Source organism: Macaca mulatta, chromosome 1 (genome assembly GCF_049350105.2).
Source record: "Macaca mulatta isolate MMU2019108-1 chromosome 1, T2T-MMU8v2.0, whole genome shotgun sequence".
Taxonomy (NCBI): Eukaryota; Metazoa; Chordata; class Mammalia; order Primates; family Cercopithecidae; genus Macaca; species Macaca mulatta.
The window spans coordinates 230,354,880-230,373,019 of record NC_133406.1 but is presented as its reverse complement, the minus strand read 5'-3'; the positions used below and the strand labels follow the sequence as shown (position 1 = coordinate 230,373,019).

At 45.1% G+C, this 18,140-nt stretch overlaps 1 protein-coding gene across 17 annotated transcripts in view; it reads left to right on the top strand.

Annotated features, from left to right (window-relative positions):
- KIF1B (kinesin family member 1B) overlaps positions 1 to 18,140 on the top strand; it is a 176,983-nt gene that overhangs the window by 152,817 nt on the left and 6,026 nt on the right. For all 17 annotated transcript variants that reach the window (XM_015150167.3, XM_015150026.3, XM_077974444.1 and 14 more), the window contains 10 exons: positions 1,838 to 1,952; positions 2,915 to 3,048; positions 4,870 to 4,931; positions 7,914 to 8,059; positions 8,224 to 8,463; positions 12,629 to 12,700; positions 14,449 to 14,570; positions 17,012 to 17,161; positions 17,526 to 17,718; positions 17,929 to 18,047. In XM_015150167.3, the coding sequence (XP_015005653.1) occupies positions 1,838 to 1,952; positions 2,915 to 3,048; positions 4,870 to 4,931; positions 7,914 to 8,059; positions 8,224 to 8,463; positions 12,629 to 12,700; positions 14,449 to 14,570; positions 17,012 to 17,161; positions 17,526 to 17,718; positions 17,929 to 18,047 (1,353 nt within the window). The remainder of the gene's footprint in view (positions 1 to 1,837; positions 1,953 to 2,914; positions 3,049 to 4,869; positions 4,932 to 7,913; positions 8,060 to 8,223; positions 8,464 to 12,628; positions 12,701 to 14,448; positions 14,571 to 17,011; positions 17,162 to 17,525; positions 17,719 to 17,928; positions 18,048 to 18,140) is intronic.

Below are 18,140 nucleotides of genomic sequence, written 5' to 3'. Positions count from 1 at the left end.
AGAAGCAACTATGCTAGATGATCAGACCTCATACGCTGCCACTTGGAAGAGGAGGTGTAGTCATGGGGTTCAGTTTCACAAATGTATTGTTCTCTCTATTGATCGTTTCTGGAGGAAGAAACATGGGGATGTGTTTAGAGGGAGGACATGCCAGCTACTTGTCATAGGAAGTCTAGAAAAGGCAGCCATAGTGAGGTCACCATTTGAAAAGGAGTAAAAAGGAATGTATAGGGCAGGAAAGAGTATGCACGGACTCTGCTAGGTGTATCAGGTGAGCTGTGTTCTATCTGCAGAGGACTAGTGGTGGCGGGGCAGACCCGGCATCTTCCCTCCACTTGTCATAGGGGTCTGAGAAGGGAAACATGGGGCAGAATTGGGAATCGATCTGTAACACTGCTTTTCAACTAAGTGCCGTGTTTCAGATTAGACTTGCAGAACTGGAAGATTTAATGTCAATTAGAGTTTATGTTGTTTTACCAGTAGAAAAAAACGATATTAGAACAACAGCAAAACAGTTTGTGAGTATCTATTAAATTAAGTTTCCATTTGTTATATAAATGTAAGATTAATTTTTCAAATGGCTTTTTTTTTAAAGCTAACAAATGATATTTGGCTGGCTCTAGTGTTAAAAAAATTATTCTCTTTTACTGAAACGTCAGTTAAGAATAACCTTTTGTTCTTTTATTTAAAATAAGGCTCTCGACTGGCACAGTGGCTCACACCTATACTCCTAGCACTTTGGGAGGTCGAGGTGGGCAGATTGCTTGAGGTCAGGAGTTTGAGACCAGCCTGGCCAACATAATGAAACCCTGCCTCTACTAAAAATACAAAAATTAACTGGCGTAATGGTGCTTGCCTATAATCCCAGCTACTCAGGAGGCTGAGGGAGGAGGATCACTTGAACCCAGGAGGCAGAGGTTGCAGTGAGCTGAGATTGCGCCACTGCACTCCAGCCTGGGTGACAGAGTGAAGCTCTGTCTCAAAAATAAAATAAAATAAGACTGTCTATACTTAAACCCTTCTACCCAGTTTCTACCATTAATCCCCTCAGATATATCTGTGATGTTTCTGAGGCCCAGCAGCACTGGATTGAATGATGTTTATCCTTCTTGTGATGTGAAGATCGAAGCTGACAAATGACTGAGCATTCACTTCCTGCTCTCATCATTGAGTGACAGGAGAGCTTAGTCTTTCTTTATTCTTTCAGTTTCTGTTCATACTCACTTACCATTTCATCTTAATCCTTTTGATTGACCTTACTATTTTTATGTTTATAGGCAGAGGCAGGCTTGTCAAAACAAAATTTAAAAAAGCACAACTGGCCACGCGCAGTGGCTCACGCCTGTAATCCCAGCACTTTGGGAGGCCGAGGCAGGCGGATCATCTGAGGTCAGGAGTTCAAGACCAGCCTGACCAACATAGTGAAACCCTGTCTCTACTAAAAATGACAAAAATTAGCCAGGCATGGTGGTGTGCGCCTGTAATCCCAGCTATTCGGAAGGCTGAGGCAGGAGAATCACTTGAACCCAGGAGACAGAGGTTGCAGTGATCCGAGATTGTGCCACTGCACTCCAGCCTGGGTGACAGAGTGAGACTCCGTCTCAAAAAAAAAAAAGGCACAACTAAGTGTTCCTTAATGATGGGTAGGGTTGGGGGCAAGATGATGGGGACCTATCTTTTCCTCCTAGGAGATAAGTGTTCCTCCCTGTTATTAGAGTTTGATAAATTGAAAATGTCAGTTGGTTGGCATAGGGTTCTTTAGGATGATTGACAGTGTCAGTACCTGGGCTAAGGTGATTTTAGCTTGGATGACTCCCTCTTGTCTTTCTGACCTTAGGACCTTCTACCGCTTTGAGGCTGTGTGGGATAGCTCTCTACATAACTCCCTTCTTCTGAACCGAGTGACACCTTATGGAGAAAAGATCTACATGACCTTGTCGGCCTACCTAGAGGTGAGGAGACCTGGAGCTTCAGTTGATGCGAACAGTCAGCCCTGAACACTGTGCAGGTTATAGCAGGAAGTGGTCAGCGAAGATTCCACTTGTTTTGTCCTCTTTCTTCCTCCATATCCTTAAGTTTTTCATTTTATTATACTTTGCTAACTCTTCTGATTATATTAGATTCTATTCCTGGGTTCTGTTTATTCAAAAAATCACATGACTTTCATTCCAGCTTCAGCTTTAGTAGCCTAATCACCACTGCTTGAAGAATGTGTGATTTTTAAGAAAATGTTACCTCTTGTTTTTATAGTTGTGGACAGAGTGTAATAGTGGTTAACAGCCCAGACCCAGGACCCAGCCTGTCAGTTCAAATCCCTGTGCTGCTACTTACTTCCTCTATGTCCTTGGAGAAACTCTCTTTGCCTCAGTTTCCTCACCTATCAAAATAAATGAATCTGCCAGGCGCGGTGGCTCACTCCTGTAATCCCAGCACTTTGGGAGGCTGAGGCGGGCGGATCACGAGGTCAGCAGATCGAGACCATCCTGGCTAACACGGTGAAACCCCGTCTCTACTAAAAATACAAAAATATTAGCCAGGTGTGGTGGCAGGTGCCTGTAGTCCCAGCTGCTGGGGAGGCTGAGGCAGGAGAATGATGTGAACCTGGGAGGCGGAGCTTGCAGTGAGCCGAGATCGCATCACTGCTCTCCAGGCTGGGTGACAGAGCAAGACTCCATCTCAGAAAAAATAAGTAAATAAATAAATAAAAATAAACAGATAAATAAATAAATGCATCTATAAGGAGTACTACCTACTCTTGCACATATTATCCACTGGGTGACTGTTGAAATAATTCGTGGAGCTGAAATCCTTCAGTTCTCACAACTGGGACTAGCTTTCCAAATACATTCGTGTATAGACTCTGGTCACAGTACTCTGCCTACACTTCATCAGCACCTACCCTGTCTGCTTTCAGCTGGATCATTGCATCCAGCCGGCTGTCATCACCAAGGATGTGTGCATGGTCTTCTATTCCCGAGATGCCAAGATCTCACCACCACGCTCTCTGCGTAGCCTCTTTGGCAGTGGCTACTCGAAGTCACCAGATTCGTAAGTTTTTCACACAAGTTAGCTTCCAGTTTGTTTGTTCAGTACAACAGAATCATTAGTCCTTAAGTATTCTTGTCTTACTGTCTCACGGTTAGTTTACAGTTTATGAACCATTTTGGTAACTGGCACCTGGAATGTACTGATTTGCATGCTGACATTTAATAAAATGTTGATGGATGGATGAGTTATGAGGGAAGGAAGGAATATTACATTGTGGACACCTCTAAAACAATTCTGCAAAGACTAAATTTGCAAAGACTTTTAAATGTCATCATTATTATTTCTAACAGAGTACCATTGAAATTTTCTTCTTTTTAAGATTTGTTATGCATATTTAAGGCATACAAAATATGTCAGGAATAATACAGTGAAGGCCAGACACAGTGGCTCATGTCTGTAATCCCAGCATGTTGGGAGGCCAAGGACAGAGGATTGCTTAAGCTTAGGAGTTTGAGACCAGCTTGGGCAACACAGTGAGACCCCATCTCCACAGCAAATTTTAAAATTACCCAGGTGTGGTGACACACGCCTATAGTCCCAGCTTCTCAGGAGGCTGAGGTGAGAGGATCAGTTGAGCTTGAGAGGTTGAGGCTGCCGTAAGCCATGATAGAGCCACTGCACTCCAGCCTGGGTGAAACAGTGAGACCCTGTCTCAAAATTAAAAAAAAAAAGGAAAGAAAGAAAAAGAAAAGAAAAAGAGAAAAAATACATTGACTACTTGGGTATCACCACCCAGCTTAAAAAATGTTACTAATACAATAGAAGGTATTATACCTCCTACTACTCACAATCCCCAGAAGTTGTTGATTATCATTTCATTCTAGTCAATGTTTCCTCATATCTTCTCTCTTATAGTAAGAAAAGACAAATTTTTAGTTTTCATATTTATATTGTAAATTTTCTAGTTTATCATTCAATTTTATTCACCCTATTGAAATAAAGTGTTTAAAAGATAGAGATGAGGTGGGGCATGGTGGCTTATGCCTATAATCTCAGCACTTTTTGATGCATATAATCTCAGCACTTTTTGATGCCAAGGTGGAAGGATCACTTGAGGCCAGGAGTTCAAGACCAGCCTGGGCAACATAGTGAGACCCTGTCTCTACAAAAAAATTTAAAAATTAGCTGGGTATGGTGGTGCATGCCTGAAGTCCCAACCACTCAGGAGGCTGAGGCAGGAGGATCACATGAGTCCAGGAGTTTGAGGCTGCAGTGAGCTGTGATTACACCACTGCACTCCAGCCTGGGTGACACAGGGAAATCCTATCTCTAAAAAAATAAAATTGAGGCCAGGCGTGGTGGCTCAAGCCTGTAATCCCAGCACTTTGGGAGGCCGAGACGGGTGGATCACGAGGTCAGGAGATCGAGACCATCCTGGCTAACACGGTGAAACACCCCGTCTCTACTAAAAAATACAAAAAAAAACTAGCCAGGTGAGGTGGCGGGCACCTGTAGTCCCAGCTACTCGGGAGGCTGAGGCAGGAGAATGGCGTAAACCTGGGAGGCGGAGCTTGCAGTGAGCTGAGATCTGGCCACTGCACTCTAGCCTGGGCGACAGAGCAAGACTCTGTCTCAAAAAAAAAAAAATTAAAAATAAATAAATAAATAAAATTGAGATGAAAGCAGACTCCTCTAGGAAAAGGTATGCTACTTAAGTTCAAAATAGGAAAACAGCAGTGACAAATAAGAAATGTCCGTAATTACATTTGAGGATGGGTTGCAGTCCCTGCAGCGAAGACACTATTTTAAGTAGCAGGGATTGAAATCTTCCTGTTTTTGTGCTGTAAGAGATTAAACCATTGTTTTATTTTCTTCAAATAGGAATCGAGTCACTGGCATTTACGAACTCAGCTTATGCAAAATGTCAGACACAGGTAGTCCAGGTAAGCTCTTGTGGATTGATGAGGTGATAGTTATCTTTGTGTATGTTTCAAGTATCCTGTGTTTAGGCTGGGCATGGGAGCACACACCTGTAATCCCAGCACTGTGGGAGGCCGAGGTGGGCAGATCACCTGCGGTCAGGAGTTGGAGACCAGCCTGGCCAGCATGGTGAAACCCCTTCTCTACTAAAAATACAAGAATTAGCCAGGTGTGGTGGTGTGTGCCTGTAATCCTAGCTACTTGGGAGGCTGAGGCAGGAGACTTGCTTGAACCCAGGAGGCGGAGGTTGCAGTGAGCCGAGATTGTGCCACTGCACTCCAGCCTGCCTGGGCAACAGAGTGAGACTCCGTCTCAAAAAAAATAAGTAAATAAAAAATATACTGTATATAAAAACTGGAGAGTCTACCCAAGTAGGATAGATATAAAACCTTTTAGAAACCATGTGTGTCTTACAAGCTAGTTTGATTGAGGAGGGGTGGTAGGAGTTACCTTTTTCAGAGTTGCAACATTGTTTGGTTTATAATGTACAATTGTATTAAAATTATATCACAGTATCACTAGGCTATGAGTAAAATTTGAGTTAAAAAATTCATATGGGCCGGGCCTAGTGGCTCATGCCTGTCATCCCAACACTGTGGGAGGCCGAGGTGAGCAGATCATGAGGTCAGGAGTTCAAGACCAGCCTGGCCAATATGGTGAAACCCTGTCTCTACTAAAAATACAAAAATTAGCCGAGCGTGGTGGTGGGCGCCTATGGTCCTAGCTACTCAGGAGGCTAAGGCAGAAGAATCACTTGAGCCGGGGAGGCAGAGTTTGCAGTGAGCCAAGTTCGTGCCACTGCACTCCAGCCTGGGTGACAGAGTGAGACTCCATCTCAAAAAAAAAAAAAAAAAATTCATGTGAATTAGAATGAGTTTGGTTTAGAAAACTTCATAACTATTTCTCTGCCCACTTTAGCCCAAAGATGACTTAGCAGTATATAGATGCCATCAGACTGGAATTTAAATTTCCCATGTTTTAGAAAGTCAAATTATTGGCTGTGCATGGTGGCACACACCTGTAATCCCAGCACTTTGGGAGACCGAGGTGGGTGGATCACCTGAGGCCAGGAGTTCAAGAGCAGCCTGACCAACATGGTGAAACCCCTCTTTCTACCAAAAATACAAAAATTAGCCGGGTGTGGTGGTGTGTGCCTGTAATCCCAGCTACTTGGGAGGCTGAGGCAGGAGAATGGCGTGAACCTGGGAGGCAGAGCTTGCAGTGAGCTGAGATTGCGCCGCTGCACTCCAGCCTGGGTGACAGAGTGAGACTCCGTCTCAAAAAAAAAAAAAAAAAAATTGATTTTTATTTTTTTTAGACAGTCTTACTCGGTCACCCAGGCTGGAGTGCAGTGGCACAATCTCAGCTCACTGTAACCTCTGCCTCCCAGGTTCACGCCATTCTTCTGCCTCAGCCTCCCCAGCAGCTGGGACAACAGGCGCACGCCGCCACGCCTGGCTAACTTCTTTGTATTTTTAGTAGAGATGGGGTTTCACTGTGTTAGCCAGGATGGTCTTGATCTCTTGACCTCATGATCCGCCCGCCTCCGCCTCCCAAAGTGCTGGGATTACAGGCGTGAGCCACCGTGCCTAGCAAAAAATCAAATTATTAAGTCAGATTTGTTCTGTATTCTTTTTAATGTGTTTTTAAACTGCTCTTGTTCCTCTAGCTAGGCGAACTTAAGCAGCACTTAGCATTTCTATGTTTGTAAACTGAAACATGAACAAAAGTTAAGGTTTTCTAATAGCATTTGATTAGTATGAGTTTGAGTCATTTTATAGAATATACATGGAAAACAAGTCAGGGCCCACAGGCAAGACTTAGGTAAGTAAAGAAGACTTTGAGTATGAATCCAAGTAGCAGTTAATTATTATAATATCCAGATAGTTCCTTGAGGAATTTTTTAAATTAATATAAATTCATGTATTTAATATGTAAAACCAGCATAATACAAAAAAAATTAACAGGAAATAATAGAGGCTAAAGCTGTCCGTCATCTGTCGGCCAGTGAACTACTGAGTGTGTGTATGTGTGTATGTGCGTGTGTGTGTTCCCTTCGGTCTTTTAAAAATTTTTTATTTTTAGGTACAGGATCTTACTGTTGCCCAGGCTGGAGTGCTGTGGTGTGATGAGAGCTCACTGCAGCCTCCAATTCCTGGGCTCATGCCACTACACCTGGCCAATTTTTTAATTTTTGGTAGAGGTAGGGTCTTATTTACTATGTTGCCCAGGCTGGTCTTGAACTCCTGGCCCCAGGTGGTTCTCCCACCTTGGCCTCCCAAAGTGCTAAGATTACAGCATGAGCCACTGTGCCTGGCCTTCCATACTTGTTTCATCTAGGTGTATTTTTATTTATTTGCAATCATAGTGTATAGACTTTTTTTTAAAGATGGAATCTTGCTCTGTCATCCAGGCTGGAGTGCAGTGGCGCCATTTCAGCTCACTGCAACCTCCGCCTCCCAGGTTCAAGCGATTCTCCTGCCTCAGCCTCCTGAGTAGCTGGGATTATAAGCACCCGCCACCACGCCTGGCTAATTTTTATATTTTTAGTAGAGATGGGGTTTCACCGTGTTGGCCAGGCTGGTCTCGAACTCCTGACCTCAGGTGATAGCCCACCTCAGCCTCCCAAAGTGCTGGGAATGAGGCATCATGCCTGGCCCCATAGTGTATAGACTATTATAGACTATTTAATATTTCTACATTTTCACCTAACATCATAATTTTATCATTTTCTTAAATTGCATCCCAGTCTTATAATTATCAAAGAATGTAAAACTCAGTTTTTAAAAACGTTCAGAGAGTTGCTTTGGTATTTAAACAAAATCCCATGTATCTTGAGACCAAACTGTCTTAGTTTGCTACATATAAGAATTATTAATTCGTTTTGACTTAAACTTGGAATTGAATTTTTTTCTGAAACAAAAACTTGTTTCCTCTTGTCTTAGGCATGCAGAGAAGGAGAAGAAAAATCTTAGATACCTCAGTGGCATATGTGCGGGGAGAAGAGAACTTAGCAGGCTGGCGGCCCCGTGGAGACAGTCTCATCCTTGAGCACCAGTGGGAGCTGGAGAAGCTGGAGCTCCTACATGAGGTATCCAGGGGGCAGGGTTGCTCAGATGCAAGAACTCTGGGACAAGATTGCCAAAGTATCAGTCTTCCTTCCCCCTGCTGCATGTGATCATAGCTTTTTACTTTTCTCTCCTGAGATCTTAACGAGCTCTGTGTTTGCTATAGCAGTAGTATTGATCTTCTCAGGTGGAAAAAACCCGCCACTTTTTGCTGCTGCGTGAGAGACTTGGTGACAGCATCCCCAAATCCATGAGTGACTCGTTATCCCCCAGCCTCAGCAGTGGGACCCTCAGCACCTCCACCAGTATCTCCTCTCAGATCTCAACCACCACCTTTGAAAGCGCCATCACACCCAGCGAGAGCAGTGGCTACGATTCAGCAGACATCGAAAGCCTGGTGGACCGAGAGAAAGAGCTGGCTACCAAGGTGTGAATCCCTTCCTCTTTGTTGAACGTCTTCCCACAAGGCTCCACAAACTAGCCTCTCAGTTTATTCATTTTCAACAGCTTTGTTTGAGGTGTTTGAAGGCCTGTGATAATCCTGTGAATGTAGAAATAAAAAGTAAGACGCAGTTCCTACCCTCAACAAGCTTACAGGGCCAGGCACACTGCCTCATGCCTGTTACCCCACCACTTTGGGAGGCTGAAGCAAAGGGATTGCTTGAGCCCAGGAGTTCAAGACAAACCCAGGCTAACATAGTGAGACCTTGTCTCTACAAAAACAAAAATTAGGCCAGGCTTAGTGGCTCACGCCTATAATCCCAGCAATTTACAGGGCTGAGGCAGGCAGATTACCTGAGGTCTGGAGTTTGAGAGCAGCCTGGCCAACATGGTGAAACCCTGTCTCTACTAAAAATACAAAAATTAGCCAGGCGTGGCGGTGGGCGCCTGTAATCCCAGCTACTCAAGAGGCTGAAGCAGAAGAATTGCTTGAACCCGGGAGGCAGAGATTGCAGTGAGCCAAGGTAGCTCCACTGCACTCCAGCCTGAGCGACAGAGTGACACTCCATCTCAAAAAATAAAATAATAATAAATTTAAAAATTAAAAAATATAAGGGCTTACAGAATATTAGGTCACAAGCATATAATAGAGGTGTGTGTTTCAAATACTATGGGAGTCAGAGGAGAAGCATCTGTAGTGGGGGCGCTCATGAGCTGACCTTGGAAGGATGCGCAGGAGGGAGGCAGTGGTGTCCTGCATGATCAGTCTTGGGGAATTCATGTGGGACTGGAACAGAAGGTGTGTAGTGAAGAATCTTGTATATTGCACTGAAGAGTTTAGAGTGGATGATGGGAGCAATGCAGAACTATTTTAAACAGGAACTTGTGTTTTAGAAAGATTTCTGGCCAGCCGCGGTGGCTCATGCCTGTAATCCCACCACTTTGAGAGGCCGAGGCGGGTGGATCACAAGGTCAGGAGCCCAAGACCATCCTGGCCAACATGGTGAAACCCCGTGTCTACTACTGAAAATACAAAAATCAGCCGAGCATGGTGGCCTGCGCCTGTAGTCCCAGCTACTAAGGAGGCTGAGGCAGGAGAATCGCTTGAACCTGGAAGGTGGAGGTTGCATTGAGCCGAGATCGCGCCATTGCACTCCAACCTGGGCGACAGAGTGAGATGCCGTCTCAGAAAAAAAGATTTCTCTAGCAGCAATAAAGAGAATGGATTGATGGTGAAGAGATATGCTGAGGAAGGGAGAATTCTTTATCTTTATTACAGTAATCCGATGAGAAATGATAAAAACTTAAAAAAATTTTTTTTTTTTTGAGATGCAGTCTCGCTGCCATCACGCAGGCTGGAGTGCAGTGGTGCGATCTCGGCTCACTGCAAACTCCGCTTCCCAGGTTCAAGCGATTCTCCTTCCTCAGCCTCCCAAGTAGTTTGGAGTACAGGCATGTGCCACCACATCTGGCTAATTTTTGTATTTTTAGTAGAGACGGAGTTTCACCACGTTGGCTAGGCTGGTCTCCAACTCCTGACCTCAGGTGATCCACCCACCTCGGCCTCCCAAAGTGCTAGGATTACGGATGTGTGGATGCCCGGCCAGATAAAAGCATTTTAAAGAAGGCAGAGGTGGCCGGGCTCAGTGGCGCATGCCTGTAATCCCAGCACTTTGGGAGGCTGAGGCCGGCAGATCACCAGGTCAAGAGATCACCTGAGGTGAGGAGTTTGAGACCAGCCTGACCAACATGGCAAAACCCTGTCTCTACTAACAATACAAAAATTAGCCGGGCGTGGTGGTGGGCACCTGTAATCCCAGCTACTCGGGAGGCTGAGGCAGAGAATTGCTTGAACCTAGGAGGCGGAGGTTGCAGTGAGCCGCGATCGCGCCACTGCACTCCAGCCTGGGTGACAGAACGAGACTCCATCTCAACAACAACAACAACATAAATAAATAAATAAAATAAAAAGAAGGCAGAGGTATGTGTGATGAAGAGGAAGGGGAATCTGGTTGGATGCTGCCTTCTTTCAAAGGAGGCAGAGGTATGTGGGAAAAGGCAGAGGGATTGTTGAGGATGTTTCCCAGGTTTGGTTTCTGGGCAGTTGAAAAGAAAATACAAAAATGAGAGGAGTTTTATGTTTGGTTTGTTTTAATACTCAAATAGTCTTCTGGTTTATTTAGGAAAATATGTCCATCCAGAAGCCTTCATGCCTTTTAGCACCAGAGTGAATTGAGAATTAAAGAGGTAGCTGGCTGTGGTGTCATGCACCTGCAGTCCCAGCTACTCAGGAGGCTGAGGTGGTAGGATTGCCCAAGCCCACGAGTTCAAGCCCATCCTGGGAACGTAATGAGACCTTGTGTCTAAAAAAAATAATTAAAAAAAAAAAAAAATGAAAAGGAGTGCTATTGACTTTTTTGTGTTTTGTTTTTTTTTTTTTGAGACGGAGTATCGCTCTTATTGTCCAGACTGGAGTGCAATGGCACGATCTCAGCTCACTGCAACCTCCGCCTCCCAGGTTCAAGCGATTCTCCTCCCTCAGCCTCCCGAGTAGCTGGGATTGCAAGCATTTGCCACCATGCCCAGCTAATTTTGTATTTTTAGTAGAGACGGGGTTCTCCATGTTGGTCAGGCTGGTCTTGAACTCCCAGTCTCAGGTGATCCTCCCGCCTCAGCCTCCCAAAGTGCTGGGATTATAGGCATGAGCCACCGCACCCAGTGCTTTTTTTTTTTTTTTTTTTTTTTGAGACAGAGTTTAGGTCTTGTGGCCCAGGCTGGAGTGCAGTGGCATGATTTCCGCTCACTACAGTCTCTGCCTTCCAGGTTCAAGTAATTCTCCTGTCACAGCCTCCCTAGTATGTGGGATTACAGGCAGGTGCCACCACGCCTGGCTAATTTTTGTGTTTTTAGTAGAGGTAGGGTTTCACCATGCTGGTCAGGCTGGTCACAAACTCCTGACCTCAGGTGATCCACCCGCCTTGGCCTCCCAAAGTGCTAGGATTATAGGTGTGAGCCATCGTTCCCTGCCACCTATTGCATTTTTAAGTACTTCTAAACTATGGTGTTTTTATTTTTTATTTATTTTTATTTTTTAAATTTATTATTATTATTATTTTTTGAGATGGAGTCTCACTTTGTCACCCACGCTGGAGTGCAGTGGTGCAATCTCGGCTCACTGCAGCCTCCACCTCCCATTTTCAAGCGGTTCTTCTGCCTCAGCCTCTCAAGTAGCTGGGATTACAGGTGTGCACCGCCATTGCCAGCTCATTTTTTGTAGGGTTTGTTTTTGTTTTTGTTTTTGCAGAGGGGACGGAGTCTCACTCTGCTGCCAGGCTAGAGTGCAGTGCTGTGATCTCGGTTCACTGCAATCTCCACTTCCTGGGTTCAAGTGAGTCTCCTTCCTCAGCCTCCCGAGTGTAGCTGGGATTACCTGCGCCCACCATGACGCCCAGCTGATTTTTGTATTTTTAGTAGAGATGGGGTTTCACCATGTTGGCCAGGATGTTCTTGATCTCCTGACTTTGTGATCCACCTGCCTCAGCCTCCCAAAGTGCTGGGATTACAGGCATGAGCCACCATGCCCGGCCCATTTTTTGTAGTTTTAATAGAGACAAGGTTTCACCATGTTGGCTAGGCTGGTCTCGAACTCCTGCCTTCAGGTGATCCTCCTGCCTTGGCCTCGAAAAGTACTGGGATTACAGGCATGAGCCATCCACACCCAGCCAAAACTATGGTGTTTTTAGTAATTCACTTTGGTAATCTTGAGAAAGGCTTTTTTAAGCCGCTTGCTTTATCTTTATTAGACATACATAGAACTTCCCTTGCTATATACTTAATTTCTAGAGCTGTTAGGGCAACATCTGAGCTGCACTGTGGGTTTAGGACATGTTATTTCCCCTCCTACCTTGCATCCAGGGCTTCATTAAGTCATTGAGGTGTTTGTTTGTTTTTACATTTACTGGTTTATTAGAAAGGACAGTGCAAAGGAGACCAATGAACAGCAGATGGACAAATGCATAGGGAGAGATGTGGAGCTTCTGTGCCCTCCCTGGGAACTCAGCCCTCCAGTAGCCTCCACGTGGTCAGCTATCCCAAGGCTCCTGGCTGTTGACATTTTACATTCAGCTTGCACTTCTCTTTCTCTTCTTTAGTGCCTGCAACTTCTCACCCACACTTTCAACAGAGAATTCAGCCAGGTGCACGGCAGCATCAGTGACTGTAAGGTGAGCACATTGAAGCTGTAATTTTTAGCCAGTGTGTTGATAACTGATTTCTCCACAGCATCCCAGATTACCTATTCCTGGTTTTTGCTGCTTTTAAGCAACTTGACATGGGCATAGCATTGTATTTGAAAATTTATGACATACTGCTCTGGTAGTCATTCTAATTTTTCAGTGTCCGAACACTGACTTCTGAAGATAAAAGTACTCCTTTGTGTCTCTTAGAGTGATTATCAGATGGGAAACATTTTGACTTTTTCATGACTCCTTTGGAGGAGAATATTCTATAGGGAGGTGGTATGTTATTCTATGCCAGGGTGCAAGGAAACCCTGAGGTTCTTGGTGGCATAAAGTTTTATTGACGTCAACAAAGAGTGAAGTAAACACTTCAGAGAATTTCTGTGTTATTCACTCAATTCTAGTCAGCTTGACCTTAAACCCTCCCAGCTCATTCCTGCCTTGGGGTCTTTGCACACCTATTTTTTTGCCTGGAATTGCCTTTCCCCAGGTATTCCCGTGGTTGGCTCTCTTACCTCTTTCATTTTTCTACTCCATTTATCGCCTCCTGTGAGTGGACTCTGTTAACACCTGGTAATCTGACAGCTCTCTGAAACTTTCTACGCACCCCTCTTTCCAGCTTTATTTTTTGCTGTAGTGCTAATTGCTTCCTGATGCTTTTAAAGTGCTTGGTGAGTAGTTTATTGTCTGTCTTAAACTCCAGGGAGGCAGATCCTCTGCCATATTATTAGAACAATGCCTAACACATGGAAGGTGCACCACTGTAGTACCACTCATTAACTCAGGGGCTGGGTGTGGTGGCGCATACCTGTAATTCCAGCACTTAGGAGGCCAGGATAAGAGGACCGCTTGAGGCCAATAGGTTGAGACCAGCCTGGGCACTATAGCACAAATACACTATCTCTACAAAAAATTTTTTGAAAAATTAGCCAAATGTGGTGGTACACGCCTATAGCCCTAGCTACTCAGGAGGCCAAGGCAGGATTGCCTGAGCCCAGGAGTTTGAGGCTTTAGTGAGGTATGATCGTGCCATTGCACCCCAACCTGGATGACAGAGTATTTTTTTGTCTCTTAAATAATAACGGACCCGGGGGGCCGGGCGCGGTGGCTCATGCCTGTAATCCCAGCACTTTGGGAGGCCAAGGCAGGCAGATCACCTGAGGTTGGGAGTTTGAGACCAGCCTGACCAACATGGAGAAACCCTATCTCTACTAAACATACAAAATTAGCCAGGCGTGGTGGCACATGCCTGTAATCCCAGCTACTCAGGAGGCTGAGGCAGGAGAATCGCTTGAACCTGGGAGATGGAGGTTGCGGTGAGCCGAGATCACACCATTGCACTCCAGCCTGGGCAACAAGAGTGAAACTCCGCCTCAAAATAAACCCAAAACAAAACAATGGGCCAGGCGTGGTGGCTCACGCCTGTGATCCCAGCTACTCAGGAGGCTGAGGCAGGGGAATTGCTTGAACCCGGGAGGTGGAGGTTGCAGTGAGCTGAGATTGCACCACTGCACTCCAGTCTGGGCAACAGAGCAAGGCCTTGTCTCTTAAAATTTTATCTATGTATTTATTTATTGATAAATAATAATTGTACATATGGGCTTGTTTTCTTAAATGACTTTCTGAAACAAGATGTATCAAAGTGAGGCTCTGGTTGTTGAAACTTGCTATTGTTATTGTAGAGGCAGCTTTTTTCAGCTGAATGTAACTTGTAGTGTTTGGTTTGCTTTCAGTTGTCTGATATCTCTCCAATTGGACGGGATCCCTCGGAGTCCAGTTTCAGCAGTGCCACCCTCACCCCCTCTTCCACCTGCCCCTCTCTGGTAGACTGTAGGAGCAACTCTTTGGATCAGAAGTAAGTACCCAGATTTCACTGAGAGAAGTCAATCAATCTAAGAACCAAGGTAAACGTCAACCTTCCTTTGGCTCAATGGTTCTTGACTGAAGGCAGCACCTTCTCCCTAGGCAGCATTTGGAAATGTGTGGGAGCCTTTTTGGCTATCATGGTGACTGGAGAGGTGCTAGCTACTGGCAGCTCTTCACATATTGGCTTACTAACCTTCTGCATCATCAACTCATGATGACTGTCTTCTTCATCCCTTTCTGCTAGTTTTGTCCTCCATTCCTACCCCTGCTTGTCTCCCCAGTCATAATAACAGACATAGGAAGTCCTATCTTGGGAAAAATATTTTGAAACTGTTTTGGAAAAAAATATTTTGATTCCACAGCAAATTATGTAGGTAAGAAAAATAAAGACAAGGCCAGGTGAGGTGGTTCCCAGCACTTTGGGATGCCAAGGCAGGAGGATTGCTTGAGGCTGGGAGTTCGAGACCAACCTTGGCAACATAGCAATATGCCATCTCTACAAAAAATAAATAAGATAGTCAGGCGTGGTGGCCTGTGTCTGTGGTCCCAGCTACTTGGGAGGCTGAAGTGGGAGGATTGCTTGAATCCAGGAGTTCAAGGTTGCAGTGAGGTTTTATTATTGCACGACTGCATTCCACCCTGGGTGACAGAGCAAGACCCTGTCCCTAAAAAAAAAGAGAAAGAAAAAGACAAATTTAGTCTAGAGTCCATGATTCATCATCATAATCCGTTCTTTGCAACACACCCTCACTCTTGTGCATCTCCATCAATTATTCTCATCTGGTTATCCACCTGTCTATCTTATTGTACCAACACTGACCTAGGCAAAGGTGACTGGAGAAAATAACACAACCAGGTAATTTCATTAAATTTAGGATGCCACAGACTGTAGGGACTATTCTATGTCACTAAGAAGAAAAAGCACTGACAACTAACTTCAGCATGCCATCAATTATAAGATGAATCCCAATTTAATAAATGGTGGCTGAGTGCAATGGCTTATACCTGTAATCTCAGCACTTTGGAGAGCTGAGGTGGGAGGATTGCTTCAGCCCACAAGTTTGAGATCAGCCTGGGCAACACAGGGAGACCCTCATCTCTACAAAAAATAAATAAAATAGTTAGGCATGATGGCATGCACCTGTGGTTCCAGCTACTCAGGAGGCTGAGGTGGGAGGATTGCTTGAGCCTGGGAGGTTGAGGCTGCAGTGAGCCTCCAGGCATAGGGGCATGTACCTGTAATCCCAGCTACTAGGGAGGCTGAGGCAGGAAGATTGGGAGGCAGAGGTTGCAGTGAGCCGAGATTGCACCACTGCATGCCAGCTTGGGTGACAGAGTGAGACTCTATTTCTTTTTTTTTTTTTTTTTTTGAGAGGGAGTCTTCCTCCGTCGCCCAGACTGGAGTGCAGTGGCGCGATCTCAGCTCACTGCAACCTCCACCTCCCGGGTTCGAGCAATTCTGGTGCCTCAGCCTCCTGGGTAGCTAGGATTACAGGCGCCCGCCACCATGCCCAGCTAATTTTTGTATTTTTAGTAGAGACGGGGTTTCGCCATGTTGGTCAGGCTGGTCTCAAACTCCTGACCTCAGGTGATCCACCCACCTCGGCCTCCCAAAGTGCTGGGATTACAGGCGTGAGCCACTGCACCAGGCCAACTCGATTTAAAAAAAAAAAAAAAAAGAATAAAGTATAAAAAAATGTTAAAATGGGCTTTTTAGAATTAGTGCGATACAATGCTACATTGCTGTACAAAGATACCTAACAATACAGAGTATAGGAATTTATTTATCACACAGTAGTCATGAGGGCTGGTCCAGGTCCAGGTCAGTGGTGCAGGTCTACTCTGCATGACCATTCAGGAACCCATGGTCTTCCCATTTGTTTGCTTTCTCTTCCATTTTCTAAGGCAGTAGCCCTCTGAGACTTCAGTGTACCTCATCATCCCCTGGGAGGCTTGTTGAAGCCCCCATGGCTCAACCCCACCCAGAGTTTCTCATTCCGTAGGTCTGGCTTGGAGTCTAAGAATTTGAGTTTTTGAACAGTTTTCCAGGTGAAGCTGATGCTGCTGGCTGGGAGCACACTTTGAGAAACATCACTTTTGGTGTGGCCATGAGACTAAAAAGAAACATATAAAGGAATAGAGTTCATATTCCAGATAATGTGTTCAGACGGCTTTAATATAGGCAGATAGACTGTGTGACCCAGTGGTCATCAATGATCAGTTTCCTTTCATAACTTCAGAAGGATACCAGTTGAATTCAGAGTTAACTTTCTGAAGCCAGCTCGTCTCCTCAGCTGAGATCTCTGAAACTCAAGTTTGTAGCTGGGGTTTAGGGAGGGGCACTGTATTCCTCCCAGTGAGACACTACTCAGTGTGCCTTGATCGTAACTGATACTGTTGTTACCCTTTTCTTTCTAATCTCTTTTAAAGGACCCCAGAAGCCAATTCCCGGGCCTCTAGTCCCTGCCCAGAATTTGAACAGTTTCAGATTGTCCCAGCTGTGGAAACGCCCTATTTGGCCCGAGCAGGAAAAAACGAATTTCTCAATCTTGTTCCAGATATTGAAGAAATTAGACCAGGGTGAGTACTATATTAAGCAGGAATTCCGTCTATAAAAAACACATCCACAGGAAGAATTGACTGGACAGCTCTTCTGTGTGAGGTCTGTACTGTAGTCTAATGCAGGTTGAGTCTGGGGTGAGAGGGCTGGCCCGGGTTTCTCCAGTTGGGTCTCATGATGCATCTGCACCCTGGTGCAGCAGGTTGCCATGGCATGGTTTCTCTCTTTTGCTGCATTACTTTGGCAGATAGGATTCTAGGCCAAAGAGGTCATTTGACTGTTTTGTTGAATCTTGGCCTAGGTGTGGCATATTTTGATGGTCCTCAGCACATGATTATTTTCTTTTTGTGAGAAACTAACTTTATGTCATATTGTCCTTTTTAGCTCAGTGGTCTCTAAGAAAGGATACCTTCATTTCAAGGAGCCACTTTACAGTAACTGGGCTAAACATTTTGTTGTTGTCCGTCGGCCTTACGTCTTCATCTATAACAGTGACAAAGACCCTGTGGAGCGTGGAATCATTAACCTGTCCACAGCACAGGTGGAGTACAGTGAGGACCAGCAGGCCATGGTGAAGGTCCGTCCTGCCCTGTCTTGGTTTCTTATCGCCACATGTGCCCTTCCTTCCCTTTTGAGTTCTGCACTCTCTGTTTTGTGGTGTGAAATTTCCCCTTTCTCTCTGGTCTTGAACTTCCTTTGTGAAGTGCTATATGCCTTGGGAATATGGCAAGGGTCCCCATCGCTGTCTTTGTAGTAACTTTCTTGTCTACCTGCATTTTTCTTTCAGACACCAAACACCTTTGCTGTCTGCACAAAGCACCGTGGGGTCCTTTTGCAGGCCCTGAATGACAAAGACATGAACGACTGGTTGTATGCCTTCAACCCGCTTCTCGCTGGCACAATACGGTAAGAAGTTGTTTTTGTTGTTGTTTTTGTTGGTTTTTTTTTTTTTGAGACGGAGTCTCACTCTATCTCGCTGAAGTGCAGTGGCTTACTGCA